General features: G+C 33.8%; 1 protein-coding gene and 1 non-coding gene across 6 annotated transcripts in view; one reads left to right on the plus strand and one right to left on the minus strand.

The window, feature by feature from the left end:
• Positions 1-24,431, minus strand: part of DCC (DCC netrin 1 receptor) — a 1,087,181-nt gene that overhangs the window by 167,733 nt on the left and 895,017 nt on the right. For all 5 annotated transcript variants that reach the window (XM_038525972.1, XM_038525971.1, XM_038525970.1 and 2 more), the window contains one exon: positions 15,593-15,703. In XM_038525972.1, the coding sequence (XP_038381900.1) occupies positions 15,593-15,703 (111 nt within the window). The remainder of the gene's footprint in view (positions 1-15,592; positions 15,704-24,431) is intronic.
• Positions 24,288-24,394, plus strand: LOC119869846. The gene has a single exon (XR_005354921.1). It is a non-coding gene; the product is annotated as a U6 spliceosomal RNA (small nuclear RNA).

The raw sequence follows: 24,431 nt of genomic DNA on the forward strand, positions 1-24,431 counted from the left end.
GTTCCTAATAACAATGGGCAACATTTATGGAGGATTATTATGCATAAGCAATATACTCAACATTTTAATAAATGTTTGCACATTTCTCACAGTTAGTAGCCCCTTAGCTACTCTACAAATTTCATATTTATCTCAATGTTTTAATTTTCCAAGTTAAGATTTGCAATTTTAACTACATTGTACGTTTTTGTTCAATTTTAATATGTCCTCATTCATTCTTAATTATTTGAGGTCAAATAACCTTACTACTCTATTATTTCACCTATCGGTACATTTGTTTGTATAGTATTCATTTCACTCTGTCATTGCTCCTGAAATTGAAAATGAGTGTAGGTAGAAACAGAGAGTAAAGCAGTGGTTGTCAGGAGCTGAGATGTGAGGGAAATGGGGAGATGTTGGTCAAAGGGTACAAAGTTCCAGTTATAAGATAAGTAAATTCTGGGGATCTAACGTACAGCAGGGTAACTATGCTTAATGGTACTGAATTTACTATATTATGTACTTGAAAGATGTCAGGAGAGTAGACATTCAACATTCTTCCCACACATATACCCAAAAAGATAATTATGGGAGGTGACCGATGTGGTAATTTTATTGTGGTAATAACTACACTGTACATATTGTATACCTTAAACTTCTACAATATTGTATGCCAGTTGTATCTCGATAAAGCTGGAAAAAATTAAAAAGAAAACAGAAAATGAAAAGAAAGAAAATAGGATAAAACCAGAAAAAGGAAAGGAAAGGAAAGGCAAAGCAAGAGAAAGCATGTAGAAATTTCAGGGGAACGGGCAGATAAATTGACAGTGCTCTAAAAAGCAACTTTTGACAGAGTCATCCCTTTAATACCAAAATTCTAATTCTGAAAAGAATATGCCTCTTAAATCTATGTCAGTTAGATTGTTAGATTTGGGGTGTCTGTGTCCTCTAATTCCTCACACTGACAATCTTACTCCTGGTGACAGTGAAGGTAGGCTAACTGGAATGTAGTTGTCTACCCAGGACTAGAAAACAATATGACATCTTCCTGAAGAGATAATTGATCAAACTCTAGGTCCCACAGCCTCTGTAATTTTAGGTTATGATTCATAATGATGATAACTGAATGGGAAAAGGAGGAAGAATAATGTAAGATATTCCTCAGGGAATAGACAGCCAATGTCATGCGCAAAGTTTAATCTTCACAAAACAATCACGATGGTTCCTTCTCTGGTTCTCTCTTGCCTAGAGAAACTGCAGAGTCCCAACTCCAGATCATCAACAGGGTGAAACTAGTCCTTTTCATTTTAACATCTTACTTGAGGAGAAGTTAATGCATTTCTACATTTAAATAAAAATATACCAGCTAGAGCAAAGGATGATTCTAGCTCTCATTTATCTGTAATTGTTTTTGACTATAAAAATGGACATCAATAGAGAATCAAACTATATAAGTCATAATGAGCTTAATATAATACCTGGTTATGAATGTTTATGTATTGACCTATCTAGTCAATATTAATTGAAAGTCTACCATGTAAGCCTAAGGGACCATGTAAAGCATCGAGAAATTCAAATCAAATAAAGCATGTTTTTTTTTTTTTTCTTCCAGTGTGCTGAGAAGAGTGGGAGAGATGCTCATGGCATGCCCAAGACAGCCTAGAGGAAAGACACATGAATGAAACTCAGATAGGAAATGAACGTTTTCTAGAAGTAAAATATCCAGTGAGTTTTGAAGGACAAGTAAGTGTGAAGTCATGTGAAAGGGCACACTGGCAAAGGAAACACTAAGTGTGAAACTATGAGATATGATGGAGTTCATCTGGAGAGATGCATATATATGCAAAGACATGATGGAATATCAGACTTAAGCTATAGGCAGGTCCTCAACACAAAGAATTTGAATAGAGAATTGACATCATCAGATATGGTTATGAAAAGTCACTCTGGCAGCATGATGGAATCTAGAGAGGAGCAAGCTGGTGCCAGAAGACCAGGTGGGAGGCTATTTTCAGGTGACAAAGGATGACAGCCTGACATAAAGTAGAATGGTGGGAGTGGATGTGAGGGGATGGGCTCCAAATCTGTTAGGGAAGCAGAAATTACAAGTTTGGGGTATATGGGTAGGGAGCAACAATGGAGGAGTTGAGGACCAGGAACCTGATGACTTGGATGACTGGTGGATATGGGTACCACTCTCCATGTGAAGAACACAGGAGTGATAATGCAATCTCCTATAGTAGGAATGATACCTTGAAAGGTCTTCTCAGCTCACAACCTCCAATTGCTCAAAAGGATGAGTGTGTGAGCTCTCCATCTTTATTATACTTGAAAATACCAAAAGAAAAAACAAGCTCTTTAAAACCATTCTTGACTCTTCTACTTCTGATTTATTAAAGAAGTGATAACTGCTCTCGTTTGACTTCAGATTCATCACTGGAATCAGCCTCTGCCAACTAGTTTGATATAGGAGAAGGAAAACTTTATGTTCTACCAGAAGGAATAGTCTCAACACCATTTATTGGATAATCTTCTGGTTGAAATGTCAACCTCATTTTAAAGTTTATTTCTCAAATACAGCAAGAAATATCTCTGTCCTCTGTATTCTCTTAGATTGATCTGTCTATTGCTATGCCAGACAGTACTGTATTGATTTTAAATCAGGCTTTATTGTAAATGTTAATGTTTATTCTACTTTTCAAATTTTCTCGGAATTCTTTTACATTTATTCTTCCATAAGAAGTTCATTCTGATTGGAAGTGTATTAATCATTAATTTGGGAAGAACTAGCATTTATAATGGTAATCTTTTATATCAAAAATATATTTCTGTTTATTCATGTCTTATTTTATATCCATTAATAAAATGCTATTTTTCACATATGTTTATTTAGTTTGTTAAATTTAGTTTTAGATATTATACTTTAGGTTGCCATACAAATGCATTTCTTTCCTTTTTAATGTTTAAACTAATGATTGCCAGTATAAGAAAAAGCCAGTGTGTGTGTGTGTATGTATATATATATATATATATATATATATAAATCTTATTAAATTTCCTTATTAATTCTAATAGGTTTTTAGTGTAATTTCTTGGAATTTCCAAATATGACATCACAGGTAATAAAAATAACATTTTTTCCTTCTGTAATAAAATGTTATGACTTTTTAAGTGTTTTTTTGTGTTTATTTCTCACCAAAACCTCTACATTTTGTCAATTAACAGAAATATTAGGAAATATCTCTGGTTTGTTTTGGTCTTAAAGACAATGTATTTAATATTTTATTATGTAGCAGAGTGCTTGCTTTTAGTCTTTACAAAACAATGACATTTCAAAGTTTCCTTAAATTCATACATTAACCTGAGTTTTTGAAAAAGTGATAATGACTGCCTAATTTTACAAAATGCCCTCTTGCATGTATTGATACAATTGCATGACAATGCCCCTTTAAATTATTCTGATATATTGTGATCTATCCCTCTGATGCAGACGATAGAGTTTTACAGTCATGAACGAGAAGCTTCATAGGACAAGCAGTATTAGTATTTCATACCACTGAAATCTAATATATGAAAACGAGCAACAATGATAAGCATCTGTTGAGTGCTTAATGTATACCAGATACACTGCTGAGTACTTTCTTGCCATTATCACAGTTAAGTCTCACGCAGAGCTGTTGAGATGGATGCTGTTGATATACCCTCTTTATAAGTGAGAAAACTCAGGTCTTAGGGAAGTTAAGGTACTTGTGCATGATAATATAGTGAATGGAGCAGAATTCATCCTAGTTATTAAGACTTTGGAGCCCAAAACTTTATCCCCTACAATACACTTAGAAAAAGTCAGGGAAGTCATAAGGGGATCAAACATTTCATGGGGATATTAAAAAGTCTGCTATGGCTAAGGAAAGGACCTGAATCTCCTTTTGAACATTTAGCCAAGTCTAAATAATTTGTACCAGCCTTTGTATAGTGGAGCTCTGAGATTTTGAACAACCACTTGCCCAAGAACTAAAGCAGATCTTAAATTGCTTTCACAACAGTTTGGCTTTACCGACAACACTCCTTATATGTAAGATGATTTCTACTTGAATGAGAATATGGAGCATGGATTCTTCAATTTCATGATGGATTGTCTGCTATATCAATGGCTCATCTCATTCACAAGTCTTTTTGTCAACTAGTAACCAGAATATCATGGATGGCTCCTATCAAAAGCCCATGTGAAAGAAATCCATTTTCATGACACGCCACCTACACCTACATTCTTCTGTGCATAGAATCATATACTAATACCATTATATCACCAGAGGACCACGTTTGTGAGCTCACTGGAATAAATCCTACTTCTTAACTCAAATTGACTTGAATGTATTTTAATGTCATGTCATTGGCTTTCACCAAGAACTTATGAAATAATAGCCAAAGAAAAAGAATTTCTGCATTTGTTGAAAGTAAAAATAAAAAAAAAAAACACTTTAAAAACTTTCCCTAGTATTTTTAATATTACATATTAAGTGCTAAAAGTTATATTCTAGATATAATATGATTTCTTTTGGACCAATGAATTATTTGGAAGTATGTTTTTTTTTCCAAATATACTGAATATCTGTCATTGACTATTAGTTTAATTATATTATGATCAATTAACGTCTCTGGTATTGTCCAAGAACTTTAATATCCATTTTCTTACAGGCAAGCACTAAATATTCTTTGGATGCTTAGGAAAAAATATATGACTCTGTGTGACCATTTCAATTATGACAAGTAAGTCTGTAGAATTCCTTCCTTTTTCATTTTTTTCCAATTCTAAGAGAGATGTGTAAAAATCCATGAATATAACATTGGTCTTTATATATAATTTACAATTTATAAACCTACAGGAACAAGGTAAGTAAAACCACAAGAAATAACTAGACAAAAACAAGTATTAGTGCTACTGAAACTAGAGGATGAAAAGCCAGTCTTTTCAATAAATCCAAGTAGGATAAAAGGAGTTGTAGTAGATTAAGAGCCTTAAGGGACACATAAATGATAGCCAAATTGTGAAGAGTCCAAATGTCCATCAACTGATGAGTGGATAAATATTATATATATATATATATGCAATATATATTATATATATGTATATTGCACACACACATATATTTTGTATATATATATATATATATATATACACAAAATAGAATATTACTCAGCCATTGAAAAGAATAATCTTGCCATTTGCAATGATGAGGATGAGCTAGAGTATATTATGCTAAGGGAAATGTCAGAGAAAGACAAATAACATATGGTTTCACTTATATATAGAATTTAAGAAACAAAACAGTTGAACATATGTGGAGGGAGAGAGTGGGAAACAAACCATAAGAGACTCTTAGTAGAGTCTTGATAGAGAACAAAATGAGGGTTGACGGAGGGACGTGGGTGGGGAATGGCCCACATGGGTGATGGGCATTAAGGAGGCCACTTGTGATGAGCACTGGGTGTTGTATATAAGTGATGAATCACTGAAGTCTACTCCTGAAACCAATACTCGCTGCTTATTAACTAACCAGAATTTAAATAAAAAGCTGAAAAGAAAAAATAAATAAAAATAAAAACTATATACAGTGTGTGATCATAGATTCTCTTCTAGTATATACAAATGCTCTGTAAAGAAAGATTTTCTGGGTGCATTGAAGAATTTGGAGTATGATCAGGATTTTAGGTAAAATCATAATCTGCAAAAATAAAAAATGCAAATAATTGAAAACAGAAGTTTGAAAAACAATTAAGTATCCTATGTGTACATTTAAGTTACATGTATACTTTTTCATTATAATATATATTTTATGTATATATATTTTATGTAAATATATATTTACATGTGTGTATAAAGACAAAAAGTAAAGGATATGCCTTAGGGGGTCAAGAATGATAATTTTATCATCTTTTTTTTTAATTTTTAAAATTTAAGTTCAATTTGCCAACATACAGTATAACACCCAGTGCTCAACCCATCAAGTGCTCTCCTCAGGGCCCATTGCCCAGTTACCCCAACCCCCCACCCACCTCCTCTTCTGCAGCCCTTTGTTTGGATAATCTAATCATCTTTGCATGATGAGACATGTTGGTTTGTTGTCTGTATTTTCTAGCTACAATTGTACACATTTACTGCTTCTACAATGATGAATGTGTACTCAAATGTTATGGTGGATTTGCAAATTTTTCTACAAAGATATGCCAAGATTTGCGTAAGTAGTACAAAATTATGTTATAAAAGCCATATATTTATAAGTCATACATATTTTTCAACAATTTACATATTTTTAATAACTAAATCCTTTTATCATTATGTAGCAACTCTCTAACCCTAAAGAAGTTTTTGGCCTTTAGAAACTTACCAATGAAAAACCTACATTTGTTTTTTTGTTAGGATAACTGGTATTTTCCTCCCATTTCTTTATTTTCAAGTTTTTCATGTCTTAATATTTGTAGATGTTGGCAATTGTAAATGCAATAGATCTTGATGTTTTCAAAATTCCTTTTAGTAATCTATCCTTGAACTGGTGAGTTTAATACACTTACCCTTATTTTAATTACTATATTAAATTTTATTTACATGATTTTATTATGTGCTTTTAAATTTCTATTTGTTGAAATTTGTTTAATTTTCTACTGTTAAATTTTCTAAGTCTATGTTTTATTTTTTAAGTTTTTTTTTATGTTTTTTTTCTTCTGTGTGTATTTTTATGTTATTCCAACCACTTAAAAGGATTCTTTCTTAGATCTGGTTTGGTCTTCTGAATTTTTTGGAAAATATATTGTTTACATACTTTAAGTGTTGTATGGTTAAGATTTGAAGTTTCATGACCTGTATCCTTATTTGCAGTTATCAATATAAAATTATTCATCCATTTCTTGTATGTTTGCATGTGTATGTGTGTATACACACATGTATGTACTGTATATGCATGTGGGTATGTTGATGTATATCTATGTGTGTACGCATGCATGTATGTGCATGCCTGTGTGTATATGTATGTCACTGTGCATGTGTATATATGTGTATGTGTATGTATATATGCATGCTTGCACATGTGCATGCACATGTATATGTAGGTGTGTGTGTGTGTATGAATATGGGTATGTATTTGTAACTATGTGTGCATATATAAATGTGTGTATATATGTGTACGTCCGTCTGTGTGTCTGTGTGTATATATGCATGTGTGTAGGTATTATATGTGTATCTGTGTCTATGCAGGTGTATATATGTGTGCATGTATATATGCATGTATGTGTCTGTGTCTGTGTGTATGTATGCATTGTATATGCATGCATGTGTGTATGTATTTTGTGTCTGTATGCATGTTTGTATGTATGTATTGTTATCATCACCTGGAATCCTATCAATTTGTACCCTGTTAGTTCTTTGCCCCATTTTCATTTCTCCAATATTTTTTTCCTTTGTCTTAAAAATATATAGTTTCATTTTGTTTCTAACAGGATCTGAAAGTCTCTCCCTTTTACAAAGGGAGGTTAACTCAGTTTCATTCAATTTCAGAATTCCTCTCATCGAAAAGTATTTTTCATTTTTCCTTTCTAATAACTTTATTTTCTATACTTGCTATGCAACATGTTGTTTATTTTTATTTTTCATAATTTAGAAAATACATATTTTAAAATATTTTTTAAAAAGCAGTTCTTGAGGGTATATGCAATTTGCCATGGTGTTTGCCTCCCACCAAATCATCAACAATTTTGGGCCTTAGCTTATTTCTTTAGGTGTCCATTAGGTAAGACTATCATCTTAGAATGTATCTCTGATTCCCACTCAAATTAAGCTTCTGTTAAATATCCAGACTCTGTGAAATTTCAGATTTTTGAGTCTCTCATTTCTATATAATATTATTTTTCCCTTTCCTTGAACTACTTTTCTATTTCAAGCTTAGTACTTCTGGTTTTCATATTTTTTGGCCTCAAAACCTTTGGATCATATGAAACTAAAATACAAACTGGTTTCTATTATTTTATGCAAACTTTTATTTTGATACAAGTTTACCAATGGCCCTTGAACAATGTGGGTTTGTACCACATAAGTACACTTATACACAGATTTTTTCAATAAATAACGTAGTGTGAATGTATTTTCTCTTCCTTATGATTTTCTTAAAAACATTTTCTTTCCTCTAGCTTACTTTATTGTAAGAATACAGTATATAAGTATAAAACAAAATATGTGCTACCGTTTATGTTATTGGTATACCTTATAGTCAACAATAGGCCGTTAGTAGTTAAGTTTTGGAGAAACAAAAGTTAGTGAAATTTCACCTGTGTGTGTGTGGGGGGGTGGTGGTGGGCATTGTCCAAGGGTCCACTGTACTTTGTCAGTTATTCAAATGACACCAAAATGTTTTTCTCTGGCAACTGTACTAGTTTCCTATTACTGCTACACTCAGTGGGTCAAATTACCAAAGTTTAGAGGCTTACAACAACACAAATTCTTTATGTCACATTTCTGGAAGTTAAAACTGCAATAGCATTGTCAGGGAGCTAAGATATAGATGTCAGCAGGAGCATGTTCCTTCTTAAGGCTACAGTAATATTGTGATTTCTTGCCTTCTCTAACTTCTAGAGATTGCCCACTTTCCTTGCCTCCTGACCTCACATCACTCCAACTTCTGTTTCTGTTGCCACATGGACCTCTGTCACTCTTCCTGCTTCCCTGTTAGAATGGCCCTTGTGAGTACACTGAGCCCATCTGGATAACCTGGATAATCTCCTATCTCACAATCTTTAATTTAATAACATTTACAAAATCTCCTTTGCCATGTAAAGTTCCTGGAATCTGCCTCACAGATTCCAGGGACTAGGACATGGACATTCTGGGGAGGGAAGCTATCCTTCATCCTACTATAGCACATATGTTTCACCAGTCTTCCTTCCATCTTTCCTTTCATTTTCCTCTCCTTCTTCATTTTTTTTTTTCCTATTTTTCAATTTCTTCCAATTGGCCAAAAACTTGTTTTTCTCATTTATCATTCTTCTGCCCAGAGATTTTCCACTTTCAATACTCTAGTTTTTGAATGAGGAGGACAGCTTTAATAGGTAAGGTTCTTTCTTTCACAGTGGTCTCATTAATGTGAGAAACAAAGGCAAAAGAAAAATAAATTTCCTTACTAACTGCAGCCCACTGACCAGTCCTTTAAACCGGTAGAGTAACATTCCTCTAGAAACTCAGCTGCCTCAATGTTAATACTTTGCTAAGGGCAAAAGGTATCTCAGCCTGACCCCCAGGATCCTATAAATCTATGTTAACATATAAAAATTCCTTTGAAACTTCCTTTATCTCTACCCAACCCCCACCCTGGGTATATGTTGACAATTATCCCCAAGCACACCCACTGATATACAACTGAAGGGTCTCATGACTGGGCTTTTACTAAACAATAATAAATGACCTTTTCCCAACAACAGCTAGCCCCCCCAACCTTATTTCCAAAATTCCTTGGAGACTTCCATTCTCCCTAAGCCCCTCCCAACCTGAAAGTATATAATGGGCCACTCCTCACGATCCCAGTACAGTTTTTCTGCCCAAGGGTCCTGTCCCATGCTGTAATAAAACTACTGTTTTGCACCGAAGACATTTCAACAATTCTTTCTTGGCTGTTAGCTCTGAATTCCAACATCTTACCTACATCATCATTTTAGGTTTTATTATTACTCTGAAAGTAAGTTTTCATGTGATCCTTCTCAGAGGCATGTTCTTGGAGAATATCATATATCATGAAGTTTCCAAAACATAGGAATAGTTTTGTGGTTGACTTCTCAGGTGAAGTGAATTTGCAGTAATCCCATTTTGCCTTTAGTCAGGCTAATAGGACTAATTATCTCTTTCCTGAAGGCAGGGAATTAGAGCCTGCTTCTAGGGTCACAGTTTTTGCTACACCACCTAGTTGCATTTTCAGGAGTCTCTCTGCATTGCTAAGTTTTGCTAGCCGAGCTCCTCCATTTTACGGTAGACGTTTAATTTTAAATTACATCATTATGGATGGTGTATCACAACTTCTAACTGTTCACTTCAAAATTAGGGGGAAAAAGCAGCACACTGATCCCCATGCTCAACTTCCTGGAGGATACCTTACTGATCTTCATCACAAATTCTCTCATATCCTTATGCAAGACATTTACATAAGAACTTTGGGGAATTCTAATGATCTTGTTTCTTTAAGTTGAAACTTTGAGGCACAAAATAAATATTTTAAAACTTTCCAGCTGTTGGTAACAACAGCAGACATGCTTTCAGGGAGCCCTGAACAAACAGTTGAGGTTTGGCTCTGTAATTACTTTAACAAAACATCCTAATTAAAAGGGCAATCCATAAGGAATTGGAATATTTCTCCAAGTTACTGTTGATCTTCACACTGCGTAAGCCAAGCAGAGAATGCAAGAGGAACTACAAAAGTCACAGAAGGAGAGAGTTTGCTTTTAACTATCTGCACTTCCCACTGCTTCCCCTTAGGGACTTGCAGGGCTCATTACCACTCTAATGAGTAGATCACTCCCTTGGAGTTCACCAGGAGACTCAAAAGCAAGAGGGAAAAGTTATGCAACCCAGTGTACCCAGGGAGGACAAACACAGCAGTTCTCAACCAAGAGAGATTTCTTTAGCTTTTGCAAAGAATGCTTCCCATTCCAGTTGGTTTTCAAAATGGCTGCTTCCTCCTTACCTATAATTTAAGGCAAATCAAAGCAATTCCATATTGAAATTTCTGACTTTAGGACTCAAAACTTCCCTACACTAACCATGAAAGCTTTAGTAGAAGTCACTTATATCTTATGATTTAAACATTTACATGAATAAGTTAAAATGAGATGAACATTTTAAGAAAATCCCCCTTAGTTTAAATATATATATTTATATATTTATGTATTTATATATGGAAATAGAACAAACCATCAGGCTGTGTATTCCTTGGAGCTACTCATGACCACTTCTGAGATTGTCCATTTGTCCAGATTTTTTATTCCTATCAAGAGTAACACTTTTTAATATTTCAATGATGCGTTCAAAGTAAAAATGAGGAAGGAAGAGAAATAGAAATCCATTTAGAGGAGTATTTCAGTGAAAAGAGGTTATGAATCAATAAATTAAAAAAGCCTTGAGACCAAATAAGTGTGGTCTTATTAATTTCTTACAGCCAATAAAATATTTTGCTTTACAAATTTATTAAAACATATCTGTCCCATACTCATATAGTTATAAGCCCTAAAATCACTGTTTCCATCATGATTCAGGTGTGAACAATTTCAGGACACATGGGTGGCACAGTCAGTTAAGAATCCGACTCTTGGTTCTGGCTTAGGTTGGTCATGATCTCAGGCTCCTGAGATCAAGCCCCGGGTTGGGCTCTGTGTTCATCAGAGTCTGCCTGAGACTCTCTCCCTCTCCCTCTGCCCCTCCCACTTGTGCTCTCTCTCTCTCTCTCTCTATATATATATATATATGCGAATCTTTAAAAAAACAAAAAAAGTGAACAATTTCAAGTCATAATCCCAGTACTATGTACGAGAAACATCAATTCCACTAGTTTTCTTCATTTTTTTTAAAGATTGTATTTATTTATTCATGAGAGACACAGACAGAGGCAGAGACACAGGCAGAGGGAGAAGCAGGCTCCATGCAGGAAGCTCAATGTGAGACTCGATCCCAGGACCCCAGGATCACACGTTGAGTCAAAGGCAGATGCTCAACCACTGAGCCACCCAGGTGCCCCTAGTTTTCTTCTATTAATTTTTTATTTACCTTTTTAGATTTCTAATGTGTACATTATGGACAAGGACAAGAACAGCCTCAATAATTACAATCCAAATAAAGAAGTGAAAGAATGAAAAAAGGCATTATTTTAAACATATTAAAATGCATTAAGATAATTGGCCTATGAATAATACTTGGATGAGTGAGGACACATTTTAAACTAATTGTGGCAAAAATAATTTTCCCAAGGCATTCTTATTGAAGAATATCTACTATGTTTTTCCCACACCCTTCCTTGTATTTTTAGTCAACCTCCTTTTTCTGAAGTTTTTAGTTCAAGTACTACTTGTTTTCATGAAATCTTTTCAATCAGTGCAGCCATATCTGTTTATCTCTCCAGAGAACTGTTCCTACCTCTTTCATGTTTGTACTCTCCATGATTGGGCACACTGGGTGTTCTTAATTATATTTCATAATAATTGCATCAATACTCAAGAAAGGAAAAAGTAATCAAGAATGTTGCATTCAGAAGAGGGACATTATTAAGCCAAGAGTATAGAAACTTTCAAAGAAATCCAATTAAACAACATTTATTCAGATTCTATTCATGAACACAGCATAGAGATTCTTGATTAAAATAGATACATGGATTGGATTATATTAATATTGCATGGATATGAAAAGCAACAGTTAAATAGAAGGTTTGTGCCATCCCAGGGGCTGTGAATTTTTTTTTTTTTTTTTTTTTTTTTTTTAGTTTGGTTCCACTAGATTGTGAGTCACTTGGAGTGAGGAGAAAGAGCTCATAAGTCAAGTGGAGAGCCTCATTCATCCTGGATATTTTATAGGACCTTCGGCACCTCTGCTCCATTTATTTTCACTCCTTCCAGTAAGAGATATAGTCTCTTAGGTTTGGGTAAATGATATGACCTCATTTCTTAGAATCTTCTGCTTTGAATCACCGTCTTTTATTGTCACTGGGTCAGTTCTAGAGGATTCATGGAGGCTATGCTCCGATAATCTGTATTGGATGTTGGACTCACAAAACCTGGTCCTGAGTTTCAGATCCACAACTACTAGCTTAGTGACTTAAATTAGTTAAATTTTCTTAGTTTAAGTTACTCTCCTTTAAAAGTAAGTTTAATAATATATACCTCATAAAGGTAAGTGAGAGGATAAAGGTATATATATATTTAAAGTTGCTTTCTTAAGTAAATCGAAAAATAAGGTATTTGTGTAGTTTAACCTAACTGTCCTTTTATTCTTTAAATACGATAGAGCCCATTCTCACGACTTTAGACCTAGCCACCCTGATCTCCTCACAATACTTCAGCCACCAATTGGGCTCTAGCTTCAGGATGACTGTTCTTGTCCTTCTGCCTGGAGGGCTCTTGTCTGATGTATTCATGTGGCTGCCTCTCTCACTGCCTGAGGGACTGTGCTGATATTTCCCCACTATCCTACAGTACTCCCTAATCTTTTACTATTCCCTCTATGATACTTTATTTTTCTTCATAGCATTTGTCATTGTCCATCTCTATTTCAATAAAATTTATGTTTTTAAATGTTTATTTTATTTATTTGAGAGAGAGAGAGAGAGAGAGAGAGAGAGAGAAAGAATAAACAGAGAGAGAGAGAGAGAGAGAAGCAGACTCCCCACTGAGCAGGGAGTCTTTCTTGGGGCTCGATCCCAAAACCCTGAGATTATGACCTGAACTGAAGGCAGATGCCTAACTGACTGAGTCACCCAGGTGCCCCATCTCAAAAACTTTATATTCCTTGATAGTAGGGACCATATTTATTGCTTTACCTCTGGTACCTAAAATAATGTCTGATACATATAGGCCTTCAAGAAGAAATATATGTTGAACAAATAAGTACATGAATGTATCCTACTGTATTAATGAAGGATATAAGCTTTATGAAGTATGACTTTGTGTAGCTCTACAAATTTTTGATTTATAATGCTGAAGACAAGTTGAATAACATCTTCTAAGCCTCAAGTTACTTTTCCATAAAATCTACCCTTACCCCCAAGGTTGTCCTGAGATGACCCGTGGTTGTTTCGCCTAATACAATTGTTTATGCTTCAGCCAGAGTAGTATCTTCAAAATGGAAATAGAATTAAGTCACTGTTTAAAAAAATACTTTAATTACTTGCTTAGGATAAAGCACATTATTGCCTTAATGACATTCTTAGGACAAAATTCAAAATCCTTAATTTGGTCTTGCCAGATTTAGAACCTGCTAGTCCTGATAGTCTTTTTTCTCAGGCCTTGAATAGTGTCATGGTCTATCTTGATTTCAGATATGCTTTCACCTCCCCTCTATACTTCTTCCCTTAGTCTATAATGTATACTTTTGCTTAGCAAACTCCTATTCATCCTTCTGGTGTTGGTTTAAATCAAACCTTCTTATATGTCTGTTTGCCTGTCAATCTATTCCTTTGTTGATAAATAGGATATTGCCAATATTCAACCAGATTTGATCTATGAAGTAGCAATTTCCTATGACTACACCTGAAATGTCTTGTTTTCTTTGTCATGTTCTAAACTCTATAAGGAGAGAATCGTGCTTTTATCTACTATTGTACTCTCACAATACACAAGCACAGTGCCTGAGACTTAGTAAGTTTCCTATGAATATTCTTTAATGTGCCGGTAGGAATTACCATTATTGTGGAAATGGCATTTGTTGATTGTTTCACTGCCACATTAATTATTTTGTAAAACATAATCTAAAATGATATGAAAATCATGAGTGATGGTGAATTATTTAGAGGAGGGAAAGATTAAGAAGGAGAAAAATGAGGAGGAGCTCAAGGAAGAAAGGAGGACAAATTGGAGAAAGGACACTGCAAGAACTGAGACAAGAATAAAAATGAGGGGAAGAGGGAAGGAGTAAAAGGAAGAGGAAAAGAGAGGGACATAGCATTTTCACCTTATAGTATAACTTGGATACCTTCAGGTCTACCAGTGAAGCAATAAGAGGATTTTATTGTCAGTGATTTAGACAATCATCTTGTGCCATTGCATTTTCAATACATGTGTGTTTATTCTTTTAGCCACTTTTTCTTGGTTCCAGTTTTAATTACTTAACTTGAAGTTTACTGATCATAACAAACTTCTTTTTCAAGCACCTTTTATTTTCATGAATTTATCCTTATTTCATTTGTAATTCTAATTCTATATGGTTTATTTCCATTTTATTACTTCACACATTTTTTCCTGTTGCTTCTATTATCCATTTCTCTTGAATTTTATTTTCTTATTAGTCATGCTGTTTTTATTTCAAAAGCTATTTCTTATCTGCTAATTTTGAAGATTTGGCTTATAAATTATTGATATGTGACTTTTATACAAATCTCAATGTCTCATCCACAATTGTCTCAAGACAACTATCAATTAAGTAAATAAGGCAGATTGTTCCTTATGCAAAAAAAAAGATGGTGTCAAATATTAATGACCATATCACAAGGAAGCAAAAAATATATATTGCTGTTCTCAGAAGTATCATAAAAGAGTCAGAGAAGCCCTGTGAAGTAATTATATTTCATGATTATTATCAGAAATTATAGCAGTTCCTGTGAAGAAAATTTTAAGGTTGATTATTCAATAAGATAAATTTTAAAAAGATTATTTCAAATTATTTTGAAAAAGCTATAAAGAATGTAATTAGTACATAATTATATATGGCATTGTTAAAGATCGACAGAGGATTTTGTATTTTGTTTTGTTTTGCATTAGAGGATACAGGAGGAATAAATATCCCTTATGTTGGAATTCATCAGCTTCTATTAAGAGAGTCTTTGAAGCTGAAGTAACAAAGAAGATAGAAATCAGAATGATAGTGACTGGGGATAGGTCTTACCATCCAGATCATTCTCGGGAGTCTCTGCTGTGTACCAGTTGGAAGGTGGTCCAGTGCCATTAACTGTCATGGCCGACACTTGGAAACTGTACTGACTTCCTTTCTCCAGTCCTATGGGAGAATTTTCCATAATGAAAAAAAAAAAAAAGTTACAGACTAACAAGTATTTCTAGCTGGGTTTCAAAAATTTTAGTAAAATTTTAACAACAGTAGACATACTTTACGTGGTTTGTGATTGTTGTGGTAATTATTATTTTGGCCAAAAGGGCAGAAATATTACAGCAAGAAATCAAATGATTTTCCATATATTCTCATTTATTTTTTCTAGTTTATAAAATTGTATCCCTGAAATAGCTTCTGGGCAGATGAAGAATATATCCAAAATAGCAAGGATCATTTTTTTTTCACAGTTTAGAAGAGGCCTGCCTATAAATCAAGAATAATCATTCTAAAAATTTATGTATCCATCATTTATTAAAGGTCAGTGATTATGAGCCTTTCATGTCTCAAAACCATTGCAAAGCATACTTTCTTTTGCATCACCTTCCATGCTAGAAGAATGATGAAAGTCTATCTCCATGGTAACTTGGATATAACAATACTGTACATAGTGATGACTTCAGGACTTAGTTTAGAGACCACAGAGAACACAGGTTGATGAGAAATGGCCCACGTATCACTAGTGTGATATGTGTAATTTTTATATAAATATATTCCTTTTAGCTAAATCTCAAAGCAGCTCATTACCATGACAAATTATTATAAGACAAATGACAGTTGCTAAAAAAACATGTGACTTTTTTGAGACACTGAGGACTTGGCTTAAACTGACAAGTCCTTAAGCCTCAAGGAGTTGAACAACCCTAATAAAGTTAAAAATGTATTCTTTCTTTATTTTTTTATTAATCTAAAATGGCACAAATATTTGGTAATGAGAGAAATTCATAAAGAAAATGAAATATTGGAGAAATGATGCTTATCATGTACAAAGTTAAGTATTTGTAGATTTCTGCAGAGGCAGATGAGTAAATTTGGTCCTAAGGGGAATTCTAACTTATTATTAATTGGAGATAATGTTTTAAGTAATGGTTAGAATGGACTTGTTAATGTCCAGGGCAGTTACATTCAATACATTGTACTATTAGAGAAGACAATTGATCAACTCACCCACACAAAAGTATCGATGACACAAAATGCTATCTTCTTAAGAGGCTTCTAATTTTGTAAGATAAACTAGAAACCCCATGAAGACATAGACTGAGAATGGTTAGTATTGCTGTTGTTTTTTTTTTATTACTGGTGCTTTATTTGTACGTCCATAGATCCCACTACACTGTCTGACACATGGAAGGCACACATGCAAAGCAGCTGTTGAAAGATCCACTAAAACATTGCTTAACACACATGAAAACATGAGGTCAAAATACAATAGCCAACATCATCCGGTAGGCAGTGAATGAATGCTTTTGAACACAAGGCCTTTGTCATGGCTCAATAGGCTTGTGTTCACTTTGATCTATCCCTTAGTTCACATGACATTGATCTGAATTTGTTAACATCTTGCACCCTTTCCTAGGCACCATTGTTGATTACTGAGGCAGAGGGATTATAGAGGTCTTTCAGGAAATTAAAAATAACAGGGAGAGAATTCTGGGAAGAAATGTTTACCTAATCATTGTAACTCATGACTTTCATAGTTTTAAGGCCATCAACAATATATTATTTTGTATTAAGTAGAAATTTAACTTCATTTTTCTTTGAAATGGATTGACAGTTGTGTTAATGTCATCTCTAACAGTGATTAGGGACACCAGTGGTGATGGTCAGTTTCATGTGTCAACCTGGCTGGTCTAAAGTTCCTAATTTTCAATCAAAGACTACTCTAGGTGTTGCTGGGAAGGTATTTTATAGATGTGACTACTCACATAGTCACATATATAGTTCGTATTTAGTTGATTTTAAGTAAGGGATATTAGATAATCAGGGGTGGGGTGGGATGGGGTGGTGGGCCAGATTCAACCTGGTGAAAGGTCTTAAGAGCAGAAGTAAGAATTCCCTGAAGAAGACATTTCACCAGCAGACAGCAACTTTAGCTCAAGAGAGTTTTGACCTGCCTTTCCTAATAGCCTGTGGTGTAGATTTTGGAATCGCCTAGCCAGCCATCATGATCAATTAAGCCAATTTCTTGTAATAAATGTTTTAGTACACATCCCCACAGGTTCTGTTTCTCTGGTTCAACCGTGACTGACACACCATCTTATCACATGTAATATTTGACATATTGGTAGAAATCTTTTTGAATGTTCTATATTCTGTTCCACTTACTGGACTTAAAATCAAGTAACATTTTGTGTGCAGAATCTATCAACTTTTAGTAGGACTTTATTAAAACATCTCACTAGAAAGTAGATATGAGTAGTAAAAATATCTCACTAGAAAGAACTATTTCTCCTTATAATTTTGCCCAGTGTATCTTTACATATACAGTGTTGAAGATCTGTCAGTATCACAAATTCAGTTATGAGTAAAACAAAAACCTACTAATAGTTTGGAGCGAAATTATGAGGCTTTCAGAGACCAAGCATTAAGAATTCCCCCAAATGAGTCTTGCCTGACCAGCCTAACCTCCTGATCAGAATATCCCTTCTAACCAGGGAAGAAGAGCTGTTATCATCCTCTCTGGTATCTATAGTGAAGGCTTAGCATACTGCATATGTAGTCACTCTGAAGCCCTGCCAAATTTCCTTGAACTATATTATATTTTAGCTTAAATTTTTTTTTATTTTGCATTTTATCCTAGACTATAAAATCTCTCTCCCTAGAAACACCTTGAAATTCTAGATTATAAAATATTTAAATATATACATATAATCCCAATATTAAAAGAGATCTTCATTAATGTCTATTCAAATGACCTACCTAATATTATTTAGATGCACGTCTAACAAAGTGATCCTGTAAATAGAGCAGGAATACCTTTGGAATGAGAAATTCACCAAGGGAGGACACTTACTCAAGGGTTTTTCCTTGTTAGAAAAGTGCCTTAGATCGTACTGAATCTGCTTTACTCTAGTATTGTCTACTGATAAACCCTAGTTTTATACAGTAGGGATAAAATAAAACTGAATTCCTCTTGTAAAATGTATTTACCCAAATCTTCTGATTCTACATTCTGTCTTCTGAAACCTTTACCAACAGAATTAAACCTGAGACTCTCTTCACTCCAGATAAGTGTAGGATGCAGGATAAGTACAACCAGACATGTGGATTTCCAGAGAGGCCCTCTGTATATTGCCTTCACAATTCTAGGTTGCATATGTTCCTACTTCTTTGTTGTGAGAGGTACTTCCCTAGCAAGTTTGAGATGTACTGAAAGCTCTTTTAATCTCAATTTCACATAAAGGAATTAGGTATAATAACTGTTTTTTTTCCATCTTAGAATGTTCTTCTGAGAATCAAATGACAAACTGCTTTTAAAGCAGTTTACAGAATTAATAAGCATTTAATAGATATAAAGGCAACATTTGCAAATTATTTTCAGATTTGATTTTCACATACTTTATGATTTTGCCACAGAATACATTATCACTCCCAGTCTAGAGATAAGGATAACAAGGTTCAGAGAAATTAAGCAAGGTTACCACGTGGAGCTTTAATCACAACCTGGACTGCTCTTGGGTGAAGACTCTTGGTTTTGTCCTATCTCCTGCTGGGGCCCCAGAGACATTCTCTTCAGAGACCTGCCTGGCCAAGGCTGTCAGTAGTAAACATAAAGCCCTGTACAAATATGCAAGGAATTTTTGTCTAAAATGATTGCATAAAGAACTGAAAAATGAGGAGGTGGCAGGAAAGAATTGATTCTATAATTCTGACAATGAAATGAGTTAAAAGTTTCCATAAAACTTCAAGTTCGGGGTATTGTTGAGTTTTTCTCTCACTTAGAAAAAATATGTTGCCTTTTGAAAGAAGGGGTATCTTCAAAATTATAACAGCAATCACCATGAACAAGCAATTTTTTGAGCTTCAAAACTGATAGCTGATACCTAAAGATCTTTTAAAATCTATCCATCTATTCATTCATTGTTCATTCATTCATTCACTGAAGGTGGGGTAGAGGGAAGTCTGTCCGGAATCAAAAGCTTTTTTGTGTATGTATTTCTAAAAGTTGTCATCTGGGATGTATTTCCTATGTCGGGCCAGTAGAAAATTTAAATAGCATTTTTTAAAGAAATAGGTAGGAAAGCTTTGATTTAATTTCTCCTAAAGCTATGCAGCTCCTTTAGCTGCAAAGCTAATATTCAATTTTTATTATCCAACAGATACCTTTTTTCACTGTGCATTATTCCACTTTCTTTGTTTCACTTTGTGTACCCCTTTTATACACAGAAAATCATGCATTCATTGTCTGTGGTCAGCAACACATTACCCACAGATTAAGAACTAGGAGTATAGGTTTTCAATTCAGGCAGGATTAGTTTTACTCTACTGCTCATTAGATATGTGGCCTTGTAAAGCTTGCTTATCCTCCCTCTTTGCCTAAGTATTCTCATCAATAAAACGGGAATATATAAATAAAAAATTGTTACAATGACTAAATTAAAAAAGATGTATATAATGTGTTTTTTTCTAACAGAGGTTTGTCAGCTTTGTTAGAGATATTTAATGTATACATTTTGATGAGTTTGGACATATGCACGTATCATGAGACCATCACCACAATTGAGGTAATAAACATATCCACCACTTCCAAAAGATTTCTCATGTCTTCTCTCTATCTTTCTCTCTTTTTAAATGGTAGTAACACACAGCATGAGAGCTATTTAACAATTCTTAAGTGCACAATATACTATTGTTAACTACAAGGGGCTGTATTGTATAGCAGATCTCTAGAATTTATTCACTTTGTAAAACTGTCACTTTACACCCATTGAACAAGGCCCCATTTCACCCTCCCCTTCTCCTCCGGCAACCACCATTCTATGCTCTGCTTTCATGAGTTTGACTTATTTTAGAGCTCATACAAAGGAATCATGCAATATTTGTCCTTGTGGCCGACTTATTTCACTAAGCACATCTTTCAGGTCTATCTATGTTGTTGCAAATGGCAGGATTTCCTTATTTTCTTAAGGCTGAATAACATCCTATTGTGTGTCTATATATACCAAATTTTCTTTATCTATTTGTCTGTCAATGGACATTTGAATTGTTTGCCTATCTTAGCTGTTGTGAATAAAGCTACAATGAACATGTGAGTGCAAATATCTCTTCTAGATCCTGATTTTAATTCTATTGGATATGTTCCCTGGTGTGGGATAGCTGGATCATATGGAAGTTCAATTTTTAATTTTTTTGAATAAGCTCCATATGTTTTCAGCATTATGTCTATAGTCACAGTTCGTGTTGGTATTATTATTGTTGCAAATATTAAAATTATTTTTAATACCAATGATCTTTTACAGATTCATAGGAGAGCCAGAGTCATTCATAATAGAGTGGGGTAAAGATGACAATATTGTTTTATTTATTTTATTGTTTTTATATATATATATACTCCTTGCACTACTATATATATATATATAAAACTAGGACCTGAAGTGCCTACAATCTAGTTGGTAGATATTACCTCTTCTGAAAAACAGAAGGGCTGTGCATGAGATGAATGATGTGTTTCCTATTCTGTTCGCCAGGGACTTATAGTTCAATCCTTATAGTATATGTGGGTGGGCATGTGCATGTATACATGTTTATGCATGTGTATTTCCTAGCTGTTTCCAAGTATAATTTTATTGAAAAAAAAGTATCGTGTAATAGCAATGCTTTCTTAGCTGTGAAAAAATATATTGTTGAAAGCAGGTTGTCTTCTGCCTGTTTCTATTCCCAATAATAAGTGCCTTCAAGTGCTGTAATTCTGTTCTATTTCTAATTTTATAGGACTTATGGTAAGAGATGGTACATTATTCAAAGAGAATCATTTTCCTTTATTCCCCTAATGTTAACCTTGTTATAAAATTCTATGCTATTGTTTCATTTTTCAGTCCATAAAATACCAATGCATGTTTATCATTATGTTTATTCTATATTGGCCATGAAACATATGAAACTCTTAAGTTCAATTCAAAACAACCTTCTCTGAAGAGCCCTCAAAAATTAAAAACAACATTTTAAAATTTAGTTGACATGGGATCCCACAATGAAACTGATGGCAGTGATTTAAAATCCTTGTTATAACTGTGAATTACTTTGTTATTGCAGATGCCTTATTATCCTAGTAAAAAATACACACAACAAAAAACACCTGTCTAACAGACAGAGGATTGTAAAAAAATGTTTGAGTCTCTACACCTAAATATTTATATCACTCAAATGAAGCATTCAAGCATTTCTAATTTTCTAACAGACAAATCAATATATCCATGTATCTTAAAGGTATTGGAAACATGGGGTCAAATCCTGTACCTTCTAAAGTACTGCAGATTCCTGGAGAAAATCAATTAATTCTGCAAACTAGAAATTGCATAAATTACTAAACATGTCCTGGGGACAAGTCAAACCTACAGTCAATCTACCAGTGTGTAGTACTTTCTGGCTCCTTGATGCTTTGTTGCACTGGAGACATTCCCATAACATGTAGAAATGCAACAGGCATTACCTAAGTTGGGTCACACATCAGGGGAGAGGAAGGCAGAGGCTCTGCAAAACTCATTTTTAATGTTTTAAGGATATGAGACTATTCTCTGGAGACTTTTATTCATTTCAAATTAAAAATGGAGTCTGTGTGACTTTGTTTTACAATAAATATCAGGTAAACTTATAAATATAACTGCTTAGATTGTTTATCTTCCCAAATTCACTTTATAATTATTGAAATGAAGAAGGAACAATATGAATGAAGGATTAAAATTTGGAGTCCAGATTCGTACAAGTCTATAAAGGTGGGAATGGGCATTTGTGAGCTATTCCAATAACAAGCTAATTAATTCATCCTATTTCTTTGCTTTTGGCCGGGATAGGATTAAACCAGGGTGGTAATTGATTATATCTCTTGCTGATTAGAAGTTCTAATTGCCCAATATACTTTAGATGACTAAAACTATAGGACTAAAATATTTATTTTTGAATAAATTTTATTAGAGGATAGAATTAAAAATTTGTGTCCTCTAGAGGAAAAGTAAAAGGAGTCTGTAGTGAGTTGAAGAGTGTCCCCCTCAAAATTCATGTATACCTGGAACTTTAGAATGTGACCTTACTTGGAAATAAGATCTTTATAATCAGTTAAGGATCTTGAGATGAAACCATTCTGGATTTAGAAGGAGTTACATCCAGTGACTGGTGTCCTCATGCAGAGATAAGAGAGGCATATCTACAAGCCAAGGAATCTCAAGGATTGCCAACAACAACCAGAGGTTAGGAGAAAAACACTGGTGAGTTTTCTCTCAGAAACTCCAGAAGGAACCCACCCTGTTGACACCTTTATTTTAGACTTTTGGCTTTTTAAAAAAAATGATTTTACTTTCTGTAGAGAGAAGATCCTGAAAGTTTGTATATGTAGGGAGTCAGAATCTTGGTTTGATAATACTAAGCCTAATGTATGAAATTCCAGTTGCCAAAAATATAAATACTAAACAGTTCATATCAGCAATTTCCTTTGGCCTTGTGGCTACTATTCTTCATTTATTTTCTGGACTACTGAGTACAATGTTTAGCTGTTCAGTGGGCCAAGAATTAGTTTTAGTGGTAGGAATTTTCAATTTTGGTAACCAAAAATCATAATATGACATTAGCATCTTTTTGTTTTTCACTGTATAAACAATTTCAAAATACACATTTTATTGTTGTTACAAATGTAAGCAATAATCACTATCAGTATTTTGGTCACTATCAGTATTTTGGTATATATATTAATACAAATATTTTCCTCCAAATTTATATTTTTAATTTATAAATATGGACTCACTAATATTGATTTAAAGTTGTTATTCACTTAACAGTATGTTTTAAGTATTTAACATGTGATTTAGTATTTTTACATTATATTATTTTCAATAGATATACAGTATTTCATGATATGATTTTGACTAAAATTTTTAGGTAACTACCTACATTTGGATACTTGAGTTCTTTTTTTCTTATAATCTGCTATTAAAGCAATATTTCAAGGAAATGTTTATAGTTAAAAACTGTAGAAAATATGGCTGCAGAATTAGAGTAAATTCCTCCTAGAAAACTTAGATCATACATCTATGAAGATCTCTCTCTCTCTCTCTCTTTAATTCTCTGCCTCACATACAGGTATAACACATACCTCCATATTGCTTTCCAGAGAGATTCTAGAATCTTCTGGCCCACAGCAATATATGAGTATTCGTTATTTCTTTCATATGCTTTCCAGAACAGGGTATCATCATCCATTTATGTCTTTATTGCTTTAATCAAAAGAAAATGCTAACTCATTTTTGTTTCAATTTGCACTTCTCTACTAATGAGTTTGAACACTTTATCATGCATATTGGCTATTTATAGTTCTATAAATTGAATATCTAGTCCTTAGTTTTTCAATTGGAGCACTCATCCTTTAATTAATTATCATATAAAAAGTTTATTTTATATCTTAAATCGTTTTCATTTGAGAAGGAGGGTGATTTTTAAAAAGGTTTCAGGACTTCAAATGGCAATATCTACCAAAAAATAAGGCATGGTGCTTGCTCCAGCAGCACATATATTAAAACTGGAGTGATACAGAGAAGATTAGCACAGCCCCTGTATAAGGATGACTTTCAAATTCATAAAGTATTCCACATTTTTTATGATATAGATCAAAATTTCAAGAAAGTAGATCCTG

Source organism: Canis lupus, chromosome 1, assembly GCF_011100685.1.
Source record: "Canis lupus familiaris isolate Mischka breed German Shepherd chromosome 1, alternate assembly UU_Cfam_GSD_1.0, whole genome shotgun sequence".
Lineage (NCBI taxonomy): Eukaryota > Metazoa > Chordata > Mammalia > Carnivora > Canidae > Canis > Canis lupus.